This window comes from Medicago sativa, chromosome 6 (genome assembly GCF_051527215.1).
Source record: "Medicago sativa cultivar Bolivia chromosome 6, Bolivia_mono, whole genome shotgun sequence".
Taxonomy (NCBI): domain Eukaryota; kingdom Viridiplantae; phylum Streptophyta; class Magnoliopsida; order Fabales; family Fabaceae; genus Medicago; species Medicago sativa.
The window spans coordinates 55,474,245-55,489,248 of NC_140754.1; the positions used below are offsets into that span (position 1 = coordinate 55,474,245).

General features: G+C 37.7%; 2 protein-coding genes across 2 annotated transcripts; one reads left to right on the forward strand and one right to left on the reverse strand.

The window, feature by feature from the left end:
- Positions 1-4,100: 4,100 nt before the first annotated feature.
- On the reverse strand, positions 4,101-4,571 carry LOC146915765 (uncharacterized). The gene has a single exon (XM_085721429.1). It carries the CDS (start codon positions 4,569-4,571, stop codon positions 4,101-4,103), a length of 471 nt encoding a protein of 156 aa, XP_085577555.1.
- Positions 4,572-6,976: 2,405 nt separating this feature from the next.
- LOC146915766 (uncharacterized) lies at positions 6,977-7,555 on the forward strand. The gene has a single exon (XM_085721430.1). It carries the CDS (start codon positions 6,977-6,979, stop codon positions 7,553-7,555), a length of 579 nt encoding a protein of 192 aa, XP_085577556.1.
- The last annotated feature ends 7,449 nt before the right edge of the window (positions 7,556-15,004 follow it).

The window sequence follows — 15,004 nt, forward strand, 5'->3', positions numbered from 1 at the left end:
GGTGAGAAAAACACAAGAAGGGGGGTTGAATTATGTTTTGAAAAATTCTTCGTTTCTCCTAAAACTGAAACACACTGGTCAGAAGCTAAATGAGGCAGCTTCTGAAGTGATAATCAGAATCTGAACGCAGCGGATAAAAACAGAGAGAGAGAAGAAGAAGAAAGACACAAAGAAATTATACAGGTTCCTTCCACAAACCGGAAGTAGTCCTGTCCCCCTTGCACTTCCAAGGAGAGTTCACTAAAATGTAATATCTGATTACAATTGCTCAAGCACACAACAAGAGACTTCCTTTGCTCAAGCACACTTTCCAAGAGTCTTCCTATGCTCAAGAACACAATCAAGAGACTTTTATGCTCAAGCACAACTGCAAGAGACTTCTAATTAAACAATATTACAAAGAAAAATGTTTGAGGTTGAACACTTGATATACAATGAGAGGTGCTCACAAAACAAATCAGATACAGACTCTTAAGACTTTAGAATTTCTAAGATAAGACTTTAAGAACAGAAATTCTAAGTGAACTTTTGGATGCAGAACAATTTCAACAGAGTTTTGGCGCTTGTGAATTGTTGTTTAGTCTTTTTTTATTCTTCAAGTATTCACTCCTATTTATAGAGGTGTGAAATGAACGTTGTAAGTGCCAGCACATCCAAAAAGAGTCGTTGTTGAAGCTTTGATCAATCACCAATGATCTTTTGCCTGATTTGGTTGTTGTCCTTTGAAGAACCAATTTGAAATCCATTCCCATTTTGAAGGAACATCTTTGCAGGCGTAGCTGTATTCTGGAGCTGTTATCTTGTCTTGTAGCATGGACACAAAACAGAGTAGTGGGGATAGTGGTTGTACAGTTCGTACATAGTACAATGTCAACGCTCTTTGAAGATAAACTTCCAATGCCTTGAAATCTTCACCAAAGTGACCGTTGCAAAGTTCCACTAGTCTTCTGCATTGCTTCCAAATCCAATAGACAGCTTTTGAAGTGTTAATTCTTGAATCTTTAGCTTGTGGTGATAATCAGCTTCTGATGAGGTCGCTTCTGAACTTGCTTCTGATGAACTTCAGCTTCTGATGATGTCATCCATCTTCAGGAGCGCTTTGTCTTCAGGAGCACTTTTGACTTCATGAGCACTTCTCTTCAGATGCTTTAAAGCTTCCTTTTCTTGATTCTTTAGCTCTCTTTTATTCTTCAGAACCTTTATGTGATGTAAATTTTTAACTATGGTCCTGTACATTTGAACAAATATTAGCTAGTCCAATTGACAATTTTTTAATACCTTGTTATCATCAAAACTTTCTAAGTTTTATTGTTAAACACATTTTGTTCCAACAATCTCCCCCTTTTTGATGATGACAAACAATAGTATTTAAAACTTGATCAATTGTTGTTAATCTAATTAACAAGTTGACTTTGGGGTTCTGAGGTATGTAAGCTTAGAGTCTGAGGTTTGTAAGCTCTAACTCCCTTGAGTCTGATAGTCTTTAAGGTGAGATTTGTAAGCTCGCCCTAAGTTCTATCCAGGTTAATTAAATTCTTTTAAAGCACAATAATATTTCAAAAAGGAAAGAATTAGATTATAGATAAGAAGAATGATTCAATTAATTTTATTTGAAATTTGATACTCCTTCTTTCGTTCAAAGCTTATACCTTTCAGGTAATAATGATAGAAGTTTTTCAAAATAATTTTCAAATATCAATAATGGGGCTCAAAGCCTTTAAATACTATCACATATACTCCCCCTTTTGTCATTAGCAAAAAGAAAATAAGCACTTAAGACAAAAAAATTGTGAGAAAAACTCAAAACTGGAGAGTATAAACTATAATCAGAACCTATAATCTTATCATAACATAATCAGAGCAGAAATAATAAAATATATCAGAGCAAGGCATATATCTAAACATGAAAATATGTACCAAAGCAATATGTATCAGAACAAATTATGCATTTCAATAACATTCAGAAGCAACAAGAAATTCAGAACATAAAGTGTTCAGAAGCATAAAATATAAACAACCAGAAACGAAAAAAAAAACACTAAGGTGTGCAACTAAAGGTTGGGTTGTTGTTATTGTTGGATCATAGTCATCATGCAATCTATTTGCTCAGATTGCTTCTTCACCAAGTCTTCAAGAGCCAACTGCCTCTGAAGGAGAGAATCTTCCCTAGCCTTGGATTCCTCTTGTTGCTTTGCCAATTTCTGTTTCAGCATCTTGAAGATCCTTGCTTCCCTTGAAACATAGTCTGACTTTGAGTAGAAAGGCTCATTTGCCAGACACAGTTTAGGAGTTCTAGCTTGCTCAGCTGATTGCAGATTCTTCAAAAATCTTCTAACTGTAGCAGCTTTGATCTTGATAGACTTCTTGCTCACAGCTTCTATCAGGTCAGAAGTTTTTCTCTTCAAAGATGCCCAATGTTCCTCATAGACAATAGGCAATTCAAGCATTCTTCTGAGATGAACCAGATCTTGCATTTCTGAGTTGATCTTGAATAACTCAGATTCAATGTAGTCAGATTCCAGGATGTCTAGGGGTGGTTGTTCAAGAATTTTTGAGTCTGAAGTTTGGTCAGAAGCACTAAGTGAACGGTCTTGAACAGGTTCAGACTCTGGAATGGTGATTTGTGGATCAGGTAGGGTTGATGAGGATGGTTGATCAGTGTTAACTTGTATAGTGAAAATTGAAGCTTGGGGATTGACTTGTTGATCAGTGTCAATATCCATTGGAGTGACTGTAGAGTTGTTTGGGGATGTTGGTTTAATGACATTTGTAGGTGGGTTAATTTGTGGTTCAGTTAGAGTGTTGGGTGGTTATGGTATTTGTGAAGTTGAAGTCTTTTGTGGTTTAGGTGGTTGTTGATGGGGGCTTTCTGAAATGAATTTCTTAAAAGCAACAGCTTCAGAGGCTATTTTAGAGGCTTTCTCTGAGTTTGGGTTATCCTCACCAGGTACAACCACGTTGAGAGGTGGAATGATTTGTGGTTGATCAGGATGGTTAGGGGGTAGTCTACTGCTTCTGAGTTCAAGTATCTCACCTATTTTTCTATGAATAGTTGGAAACACTGGTTCAAAGGTGATTGACTGAGAAGGCTTTTTAGGAAGTTTGGTTGATGTTGGATGGCTTTTTGTAAGTTTTGGGTAATGTTGTCCTATAGGTATATCATCATCAGAATCAGAAGATGATGATGAGGTGGATGAGATGGATGAGTCTGAATCTGACTTTACATTGACAACTTCCACTGGCTCAGAAGCAACATCTTTCTGGACATCTTCAGAACCGGCATCAAGTTCTCAACTTCTGAGGTCACTTGTTGTTGAAGATCCTCAGTAGCTTGAATAGCTTCTGCAGCAATGGAAGCTACATCTTTTCTTACAATGCTAGATGCAGGAACCTCAATCTTCTTTGAAAGCTCCAAAGCCTTCTGAAGAGCCTGAGCAGTAGCTTCTTCTTCCTTCTTTTTCTTCAATTCCCTTGTTACTAAGTTTGTAGAAGTCTCTACACCTTCTACTTCCTCAACCACATAGGGAGATTCCTTGATCTTCCTCATTGCAGGCTTCCTCTTCCTCTTGGGCACTGGAGGTTATTCAGGAGTAAATTCAGTTGCAGAAGCAGCAGCTTTGCCACTTCTGGTCTTCCTCTTCAGGATCACATCTGTGTCCAGATCCTCAACCTCTTCCTTTATTGATGGTATTGCAGAACCACCAATCTTCAGCTTCTCTTTCTTGGCTCTTTTAGCTGTTTTTAAGCAGCTAAATACTCTTCCTTTGTCATTTCCTTTCTCTTTCCCTTTCTACTTCTTTCAACAGGTAGCTCAGTTCCTGGCATATCCTTAGAACCCTCTTCCAAGCTTATAGCCTCACCAGTTCTTGTGAAATGATCACTGAGAAGTGCCATTTGAACTGCAAGAGAATCCTTCTTACAGATTGGAGGGAAATCAACATTCAGTTGTGAGACCACCATAGTTTCACTAATATCTGACTTCAGAGGCGTGTACTTCTCAATCAGGTACATGTTCTTCAAGGTTTGCCCATTGATCACCTTGACAACCACTGTATCTAGCATTGTGTCAGTATAGAACCTTGTTGCACTGAGTGCTGCAATTACTCCTTCTTGATGGAAGATTTCAGAAAGAAGTCTGAAGGTTGGTCACTACCACCACCCTTTGGTAGCAAGTTCTCGTATTGTATTTTCAGAAGTATCTTCCTCTCCATATCTAAATCAGTATACTTCTTTGGTATTGTTGAATTGAAGAGAGTCATGTTGACAATATCATTCCAGAAGCTATCCTTAGCGTTTGGAATCTCTATCCCAGAATTTTTGCCAGTAGCTTCTACGCCAATCACAGAAGCAATCACCTCCTGAGTGATTCTTATGGGAAGTCCCATCACAGTCAACCTGATTTCAGTCCCATTAAAGGGCTCTAGCATCATTTTGTCCCTCCTTTTCCCAGCAAGCTCTGGATAACGTAGAATCAGATCTTTTTCTTCTTCATCTGCTGCTTTTCTGTCGAACATAGATGCTCTGACCCAGAAATGCCTTACCAAGGCTTTATAAGTTGGACCATTTAGCATCCTAAAGTACTCCTACCAGCCTTGAGTATTATAAAATCCCTTGATATTATAATCGTGATGCAGAAGAGATGAGAAATCAATTGGATTTTCAACCTGTACACTCAATTGATATTCTTTAAGCTTTATAGTAGACACAGCCATCAGATACGCAACCCTTTCTGGTTGCTCTTGATGTAGTTACATGCTGGTTGTTGATTCCGGAATGTCTTGTTGCGAGCTTGATGATGCCATTTGATGAAGACGATGATTTAGGGTTCTAGGGTTGAGACTTGCGCTTACTTCGCAAAGAGTAGGTTTGAAAGATGAAGTGTGTGTTGTGAAGTGAGTAGTGTGTGAATTGACTAAGTGTTAAGAGTAAAAACGATTGCAATTCAGAAAAACAACAAACAAACATAACATTAATGACATTGGGGGCGTGTGAACGTACTTTCAAAGCTATTGAATCATCATTGCCCTTTTAAGTTATACACTAATACAGATAGGTCATGTCAGCAGTTCTCAGAGTAATTGCCAAGATGTGGGTCAGTGCTACCAAAAAGTAACTTCCAGCGTTTCCACTAACTCTACTATTTAGAAGCACAAAATCCAGCTTCTGAACTTCAGATGCTGACTTCATCATCAGAAGCACATTTTCCTTAGAACCTCAATAAAGAGCTTCTGATGGACCACAACTTCTGAACAGACTTCAGAACCTAAAATCCTATTCAGGAGCAAGCAAGCTTTTAATTAGACATAAAGTGCATGTTCAAACTTTTCTTTATAAAATCAAATCTTTCAACATTTAAAGACTTAGTAAATATATCAGCCCATTGATTCTCAGTATCAATGAATTGTATATCTAAAATTCCTTTTTGAACATAGTCTCTGATGACATGGTGTTTGATTTCAATATTCTTAGCTCTTGAATGCAAAATTGAATTTTTAGACAAACAAATAGCAGCAGTATTATCAAAATAAATGGGAATACTGTTAGCAATAATCTGATAATCTTCCAACTGATGTTTCATCCAAAGTAGTTGTGCACAACAACTTGTAGCTGAAATGTATTCTGCTTCTGCTGTAGACATAGCAATAGTTGTTTGTCTTTTGCTAGCCCAGGATAACAGATTGTCACCCTGAAATTCACAATGCCACTGGTTGACTTTCTTTCAATCCTATCACCAGCATAATCAGCATCACATAATCCAATTAGCTTATAATCTAAGGATTTTGTTGGGTATTTGTGTTGGCTGCATTGTTGCTAAAACAAATATCCTTGTTCTGTAAGTTGGAACCAATGTTCCAGGATGTGGTTAGGCAACTCTGTATGATGTTGGATACAATGTTCCAACATCCTGGCACGGTTTAGTGTGCCTGGGTTTCTGCCTTTTCTGTACGCGCGTATTTTATCGTTTAAGGAAACCATATTTCCTTTACTTACTGACCAAGTAACGCGCATATCTTATAAGAATAAGTTGTTGAATATTACTAAAATAGATATTTTATTTTAGGAAATATTTGTTACAATTTGGAATGTCTCTAAATAGGTTCCGACATATTAGGACTTTCCAGAATTGTTTCTGATTCTGTTTTGCAGGTTTGCTAAACCGATCTGCAAGTTTACTGAAGCCCAATGAATTATTTAGCCCAAGCTGCTTCAGTATAAAAAGAAGACTTCAAGACCTAATCGATTACTGTGTGCCTTTCTTGTGTCATGTTAGATACTTGAGTCTTCATGTATAGTGTTCTTGTGTCGTTTGTGATGCAAGTCTAGAATCTTTACTGTGTGCCTTTCTTGTGTCATGTTAGATACTTGTTTAGGACTGAGTTTGTGAGTATTGATACTCTTGTGCATCAAACCTAAGTTGTGAAACAAGGTTTGGTTGTTTGTGTTGGAAGGTAACTTGTATCTTGTTGTGTTTGAGGTCTGATAGGTCACTGGGGCAGTGAATGACCATTAGGATAGTGAGATGGGATCTTAGATCCAGGATTTCTTTGGTTGAAGTCTATATGGATAGGTCCTAGGTCATATAGTGTAAACGAGGAGTTTTCTGAGAGCTATTGAATAAGGACTACACTAGTGGATTTCCTTCCTGGCTTGGTAGCCCCCAGATGTAAGCGTGTTGTGCTGAACTGGGTCAACAAACTTCCTGTGTTCTTTATTTTTTGTCCATTATTTTTCTTGTTTTATTTCTGTTTATCGGTTGGTGTTGAAACATTAATCAGAACATTGCAAACATTAAAACATCTGACAGAACGTGTTAAAACAAGTACGCTAGAATTTCAATTGGCATCAGAGCAGGCACCCTGCCTGTTTTAGGGTGAGCTCCAGGGAGTTCTATTCTAGCACTATAGACAAAGAAGGTTGATTTGTTAACAGGCCCCCTCTGTTGGATGGCTCAAACTATGATTACTGGAAATCACGCATGAGTGGCTTCCTCAAGTCTTTTGACAACAAAACATGGAAGGCAGTTCTGAGAGGTTGGGAACATCCTGTACAACTTGATGCTGATGGCAACAGGACTGATGTGTTGGAACCTGAAGAAAAATGGAGTGCTGATGAAGATGAATTGGCTCTTGGAAACTTAAAAGCTTTGAAAGCTCTGTTCAATGGTGTGGACAAAAATATGTTCAGACTGATCAAGCAATGCACTGTGGCTAAGGATGCTTGGGAGATTCTCAAAACTGCTCATGAAGGCACAACTAAGGTAAAAAGTGCTAAAATAAAACTTCTTACCACTAAATTTGAGAATTTGAAAATGTTAGAAGATGAGAGCATTCAGGATTATCACTTAAATATCCTAGACATTGCAAATTCGTTTGAGTCCCTTGGAGAGAAAATCTCTGATGAAAAGCTTGTGAGGAAAATTCTCAGATCTCTACCTAAGAGATTTGACATGAAAGTTACAGCTATTGAGGAGGCACAGGACATTTCAAGCTTGAAGGTTGATGAATTAATAGGTTCACTACATATCCTAGCCAAACATCTAGAAATATCTATGTGATGTGTGTGCATGTGTCGGTGCTTGTGTCGGTGTACATCATTAGATTCCATAGTACTTTACATCATTGGCCTAGATACATTCTATGGTCTTGTAAGAATTTAAAAGCATAAAGAAAATTTACAAAATTCCTAGGTCTTTACATTATAAGCTTTGCATGAATTTTAAAGTGCAAGAAATTAAAGTGAAGAGGAAGAATGGAGTGTGAGATGCTTATGGGATGCATGAAACATGAAGCAAAGTGGTTAGTAATAATAGGCATATAATGAAAATTATAAGCAAGAGAATCACTAAAAAACTTGACAAAAATCAACAAAACTATTAACATAGAAGTAACAAAGTATATCTAAAATCTATCATAATATCCAAAGCAAGCATATGACCTATGACTCTCATATCATTGACAATTTTCAAAAGGTTTTACTTCAGCCACATCATGAGGATCACAAAGAGATATCAAGCCAAGAATCATGACATATTCATGGACATATTTTCCACTTCATTTTCCCAAGCAAAAATTCCATAACTTGCAAGGCAAGCAAACACACAACATTCATCAGAAACAGCACCAAATATCCTAAACTAAAGACAAACACCTCACCAATTTTATCTATCAAGTATCAATCACCAAGAGACAAAAGATTGGAATCAAAATATACAAGAAAAATTCACAAATATAGACAAAAGTCACCCCAAAGATCACAAGCAAATTCACACATATTTTTACCCACTTTTTAGCATGGCAAAATATCATGGAAACAAGTTTTAAGTAGCCACACCAATCACAAAAGTTGCTTCACAAAATTATAGAAGTTTTTAACAAACTTTTAACAAGATTAAAGATACTCCACTAATCAAGAAATCAATGTTTCCTCCTATATTTTCCTAATCAATATTAACAGGTAAGAATCACCAAAAATGAACAAAAAAACATCAAGAAAGCATTAAGAAAAAAAAAATTAGGAATTGTTTTAGAAATTTTTGACACAACAGAGGTTCAAATAGCAAAGCTCAGAGGTGTATGTAGCAAGAAATACTAAAAAACGCAGGAAAACGAAGAAGCCTAAGGCCCAAACCCAAGAAAAAGATCCAGATCACACAGGAAGCAAGACAGACCGTTAGATTGATCCAGAAGGTGAAACCCTAGATCTAACGATGGAAACACATGGTTCAGGTGGGAAACGAATGAACTGGTGTGGTTTAACTGAACCCAAACTGTCCAACAATGCTTATATAAAGGTAATGGGACCGGTTCATTCATTTCTCCCATTCGTTTCTCTCTCTAAACTTGAAACTAGAGAGAGAGGCTCTCCCTTCTCTCTTCCTCTCCGTTCATCCTCCACCGCCGGTTTCTGGAATGAAACGGCTGGAGACGATGAAGATTCATCGGAATCTTCATTGTCACCGCCGTGAATTCCAGATTCCGGCAACATTTCAGATGCTTCGAATCTCATGAATCCAAACCCTAATCTGTTCTATTTTTCACGCTGATTATGAATTTGAACTTGATTTTACGAAATAAATGGTGAATCATCCTAGATCTACATTTTAGGGTTTCGACTTTGAACTTTTTCAAACTTTTCCAGGCTTTTTCGAAAGAACAAGTTGTAAAGCTTGTTGATCTACTTTGTTTCACCGTTTATTTTTGATTACGAACTTTCGATGATGATTTGGAACAAAAACGAGAAAAGTTCGTGTGTTTACCTGGCTTTAATTTGGAGATTCGAACGAAAGATTCTCGAGTAAGCTTCTGATTCTTCTGGTAAGCGTTGAACCGAAAATAAATCGGTGAAACTCTCTTCTCCTTCTTCACCGGTTCAAATCTTGCTTTGATTCTTCTTCTTCTTCTCTTCTCAAACTTCCTTCTTGTGATCGTCTTCGACTTGAATTGCAAGAGGATGAATGATATGGTTCGATGATGATGATTTCCGTAAGGAATCACTGAGAACAAACACGAATTAAACCGAATTTGATGAAAGTTTTTCTAATTGAAACGGTGTTGATCTTTGGTTTTCTGAAAGTTTCTTTTGATTTTGTGTGTTTGATGATGAATTCTGTTGGAGGATTGAGTTTGTTAGGGTTTTGGATTGAGAATTTCTGGGAAGTTCTTGATGAACTTCGATGAAGTTCTTCAAGCTCTGTGTTTTTGATCGTAACTAACTGGAGAGAGAATGTGTGATTTTGTTTGTGATGTGTTGGTACATTGTGATTGATTTTTTTCTGTTGCATTGATGACACAGCCTTATATAGGCTGCCATGTGGCCTCTGAGCCACTTAGGACTTGCCACGTATTCTGGACTGATGACTTGGACAATGACTTGGACAAAAGGACCATTCTGCAATTCTGGAAAATTTAAAGGGACCATCTTGCAAATAATAAAAAAACTAAAAATAAAATTGGACATAATATGGACTGTTCTGCAATTATTTAAAAGAAAAGGACTTAAAAATAAATTCGAAACAAAAAAGGACTTGGATGCAATTATAAGAAATTTGAGGACTTTGACAAAATTAAAAATAAAATTGGACTAAAAATTGGTAAATTTGACTAAACGTAAAGTGAAACGATTAAAAATAACAAAACGGACTAAAACAAACCAATTACTTAAATGAGGTACTTTAAAGTAACCTCTCTCTGTCGAAATTTCGTGTGAAATGACCAAAATGCCCCTGGGGACCAAAACGACTCAAAACGACTCAGATGCAACTTTAGAATGGTTTTTTAACAGGTAATCAAAGCAAGAGTTTATACAAGCAAAGTAAAAGACTCAGAGACAATTTTTAGAAACTAAACAGAGTCTTTAACACATGAAAAGACTAAAATGCCCCTAGGGGCTAAACTGACTCAAAATGACTTCAAATGCAATTTTGGAAATGGATTTTGACATAGAATTGAAATAAAGACTTATTCAAACCAATTGAAAAGACTCAAACAATTTTTAAAGGACTAAAATGAGTTTGGATACAGGAAATGACTAAAATACCCTTTTTCATGAATTTTGCAAGTAACATTGAAATAAGATGCAGAGGAAGGTGCAATTGATCAGAGACATATCAAATGACTTGAAATACAAGAAAAGAACAATTGAGCTAGTATTTTTAGGTCCAAAATTAGGGTATAACAGCTGCCCCTATTTAAGTTTCTTTGTCCGGAGCGTCAAGAGACGAAGTCTTTGATTTGACGGGACGAAGATACTTAAATATTAACATTTGCACTGTTTTTGGACATAAAAATACGCTCTCAGATTTTCAAAATATGAATGTCATGCAACGTTTTGATTATGAATGCAAGACAAACGAACTGGAGTTTACAGAGCATGTCATATCACTGGTGATTTAGGTAGACATTGACATGGTAGACAAACCAAAGATAGGTACAAGCTACTCTTTGGATCGAACTCGCCACTTGACCATGGAATACAAACAAGAGATGGGTACAAGCTGTTCTTTGGATCGAACTTGCCGCTTGACTGGGAATAGAAATACAAGACAGGTACAAGCTGTTCTTTGGATCGAACTTGACACTTGACTGGAGACATAAACATATAGGAAGATACAAGCTGTTCTTTGGATCGAACTTGTCGCTTGATTGAAGATACAAACAGATAGGCAGGTACAAACTGTTCTTCGGATCGAACTTGCTGTTTGACCTAGAAGTATAGACAAAATACTGATACAAGTTGTTCTTTGGAACGAACTTGCGGCTTTACCAGCATTACAACATGCAGGTTGGTGCAAACTGTTCTTTGGATCGAACTTGTCGTTTGACCGGAAACATAGGCATATAAGCGGGTACAAGCTGTTCTTTGGATCGAACTAGCCACTTGACCGATAACAAGATACAAATTGGAAATTTGATTTGGAAAGATACAGATTGAGAGTAAGTTGATATTGACTTGATAGACATGACCATTTTTGTTGGCCCAAAAACAAATTGAGAGTGGATTAACATTGACAAAGACATTGAATTGACAGTTTGAGATTGAAAATTGAGATTAATCAGAGACATAGACATAGACATTGAGTTGGGGAGTTGACATTGAATTGAATTGGAGATTGTGATTAAGTCGAATTGGAAATTGAAACTGAGTTAAATTGACATTGAGATTGGATTGAAAGTTGGGATTGAATTGAATTTGACAGTTGAAATTGAATTGAATTGAAATTGAGATTGGATTGAAATTGGGGATTGTATTTGAGTTGAATTGAGGATTGAAATTGAAGATTGAGTTGAATTTGAAAATGAAGATTGGGACTGCAACATGTATGTATGGTATAACAAGATTATTGAATGTATGAGCACATAAAATGCATGATTATGCATGTATGAATGCTTGAAATGCATGATTGGTTTGTAGTTTGACAGAGAAGTTTCACAGAGACAGACGAAACATTGGAAGATTGGGCACGTAGTGGCTCGTGTTATAACACATTCACATGGAAATTCTCTTTGGAGAGACCGTCGTTGAAAGACGTATCAAAACCATGGCTGAGGGAAATAAAACTTGTAGAAGAGGGACCCTTGAAAAATTCTTTGATACAGGTCGCCGTTGTTAGGCGTATCAGTGCTGGGTAAACACTGGATGTTCGCATCTGTGGTCAATGCTTTTCATTCTTCATTCTTTCTTTTATTTTCAATCCCATTTTTGCCTGAACCGCCCTTTCGAGTTTTCGATTCACCGGGAATAAATTCTTTTCATTGCCCCATTTTTGCCTGAATTGCCTTCATTGGTTGTCAATCAGCGGAGCGCTCATTTTTGCCTAAGCCGCCCTTTCGGGTTTTCAACTTAGCGAGCTTTTTATTTTCATTTTTCATTTTCATTCTGTTTTTTTTCATTCTTGCCATTGACCACAGATCGTCCTGGGGAACAACCTGCTTGTAACACATATTGAAATGGACATTGACACTCATTTATTCATACATGTTTCATTGAAATGTACCCTATTGCTCATGTTTGCTTTCAAAATAGTCAGGAAAAGATTTTTCAATTTTCAAAAATGTTTGTTTCATACATTGATATTATCAAATAGAAAGAAAATATTTTGTATATAGCATTGAAAGTAGAAAGAAAAATAGAATTTCAAACAAAAGCACGAGCTTAAATTGATGTAGAAGAGTGAAAGTCAGCCAAAGGCATAACCCCAAGGATTTACAAAGCTTGGAAAATGGTAATTTTATTGGTTGGTGGTACATTGAACACGATGACCGCTACATTTCATAGAAATTTTGAATTCACAAGTACAGAAGCTTCTGATGAAGATGATCATTGACAGTTGCAGATGCCCCAAGGAGTGGTGGTGGTTTGCCAGATATAGTTACTTGTCTTTTATTGTCAACCTCATTTTTGCATGAACCGCCCTTTCAGGTTTTCGGCTCATCGAGGAGCTCATTCTTGCCTGAGTTGCGTATAATCTCAGCGAGCTTTTTCATATTCATTTTTTTTGTCCCTAACTTTTGCCTGGATCGCCCTTTCGGGTTTTCGATCCACCGGGAAGCGCATTTTTGCCTAGGCCGCCCCCTTCGGGTTTTCGACCTACCACGCTGTTCTTTTCTTTTTAGACAAAGTATTTCTTGACTATATCGGCATTAACAGGGTTTGGGAGTTCAACACCATCCATATGTGTAAGAATCAAAGCACCCCCAGAGAAAGCCTTCTTGACAACATAAGGACCTTCATAGTTAGGTGTCCACTTGCCCCTTGGGTCAGGTTGCTGGCTTATCCTTCTTTTCAATACAAGTTCGCCTTCCTTGAATTCTCGAGGTCGGACTTTCTTGTCAAAAGCATTCTTCATCCGTACTTGATACAACTGTCCATGAACCATAGCATCCATACGTTTCTCTTCAATCAAATTCAACTGATCGTACCGACTTTGACACCATTCAGCCTCAGTTAATTTTGCTTCCATGATTACTCGAAGAGATGGAATCTCCACTTCCAGAGGGAGAACTGCTTCCATACCATATACCAAAGAGAAAGGGGTTGCCCCGGTTGAACTGCGCACCGTAGTACGGTAACCATGCAAGGCAAACGGTAGCATCTCATGCCAGTCTTTGTAAGTAGTGACCATCTTCTGAACAATCTTCTTGATGTTCTTGTTAGCGGCCTCAACTGCACCATTCACCTGAGGTCTATAAGGAGAAGAGTTGTGATGTTCGATTTTGAATTCTTCACATAAAGCTTGCATCATGCTATTGTTCAGATTGGAACCATTGTCAGTGATGATCTTGTTGGGAACACCATATCGACAGATGATGTTATTCTTGATAAACTTGACAACTACTTGTTTGGTCACATTTGCATAGGAAGCAGCTTCAACCCACTTGGTGAAATAGTCAATTGCCACTAGAATGAAACGATGTCCATTGGAAGCCTTCGGTTCAATTCTTCCGATCATGTCAATGCCCCACATAGAGAAAGGACATGGGGAAGATATAACATTGAGAGCGTGTGGAGGCACATGGATTTTGTCAGCATAAATTTGACATTTGTGGCATCTCTTGGCATGTTTGTGGCAGTCACGCTCCATAGTTATCCAGTAATAGCCGGCTCTTAACAGTTTTCTTGACATAGTGTGACCTATAGCGTGGGTCCCAAAGGTACCGTCATGTACATCATGCATCAATTTCTCAGCTTCTTGTTTATCAACACACCTCAATAAGACCATGTCATAGTTTCTCTTGTATAGGATTTCTCCGTCCAGAAGGAATTTACTAGCCCATCGTCTCAAGGTCTTTTTATCCCTGTTGGAAGCACCAGGTGGATATTCATGATTCTGCCGGAACTGTTTGATATTATGATACCAAGGTTTTCCATTATTCACATCTTTATCAGCCTGATCTGGCATGTTTTCAATAGTAAACACATGAGCGGGTCTATCAAGACGCTGCACCTTGATTACGGGCACGTCATTCCAGTGATTCACACGAAACATGGAAGACAAAGTGGCAAGAGCATCGGCCATCTGGTTCTCATCCCGAGGAATATGGTGCAGTTCAACCTTGGTAAAATATGTCAACAGACGTCTTGCATAGTCACGGTAAGGGATCAACTTCTCATGATGAGTCTCCCATTCACCCTTTATCTGATTAATAACAAGTGCAGAATCTCCATAGATGTCAAGGTGCTTAATTCTTAGGTCAATGGCTTCTTCAATGCCCAAGATGCATGCTTCATATTCAGCTATGTTGTTCGTGCATTCAAAAGTTATTCGAGCAGTGAAAGGAATGTGGTGCCCCTGCGGAGTTACAATAATGGCCCCAATTCCTTTACCATAAGCATTGACAGCACCATCAAATACCAATCCCCATTTGCTATTGGGATCCGGCCCTTCATTGATCAGTGGTTCTTCACAGTCTTTTGCTTTCAGATACATGATCTCTTCATCAGGGAAATCAAACTTAATTGGCTGGTAATCATCAAGAGGTTTACAAGCAAGATGCTCGGCAAGGAA

Coding starts and splice junctions, on each gene's coding strand:
- LOC146915765 (XM_085721429.1), bottom strand. CDS start 4,571: ATGCTAAATGGTCCAACTTATAAAGCCTTGGTAAGGCATTTCTGGGTC.
- LOC146915766 (XM_085721430.1), top strand. CDS start 6,977: ATGAGTGGCTTCCTCAAGTCTTTTGACAACAAAACATGGAAGGCAGTT.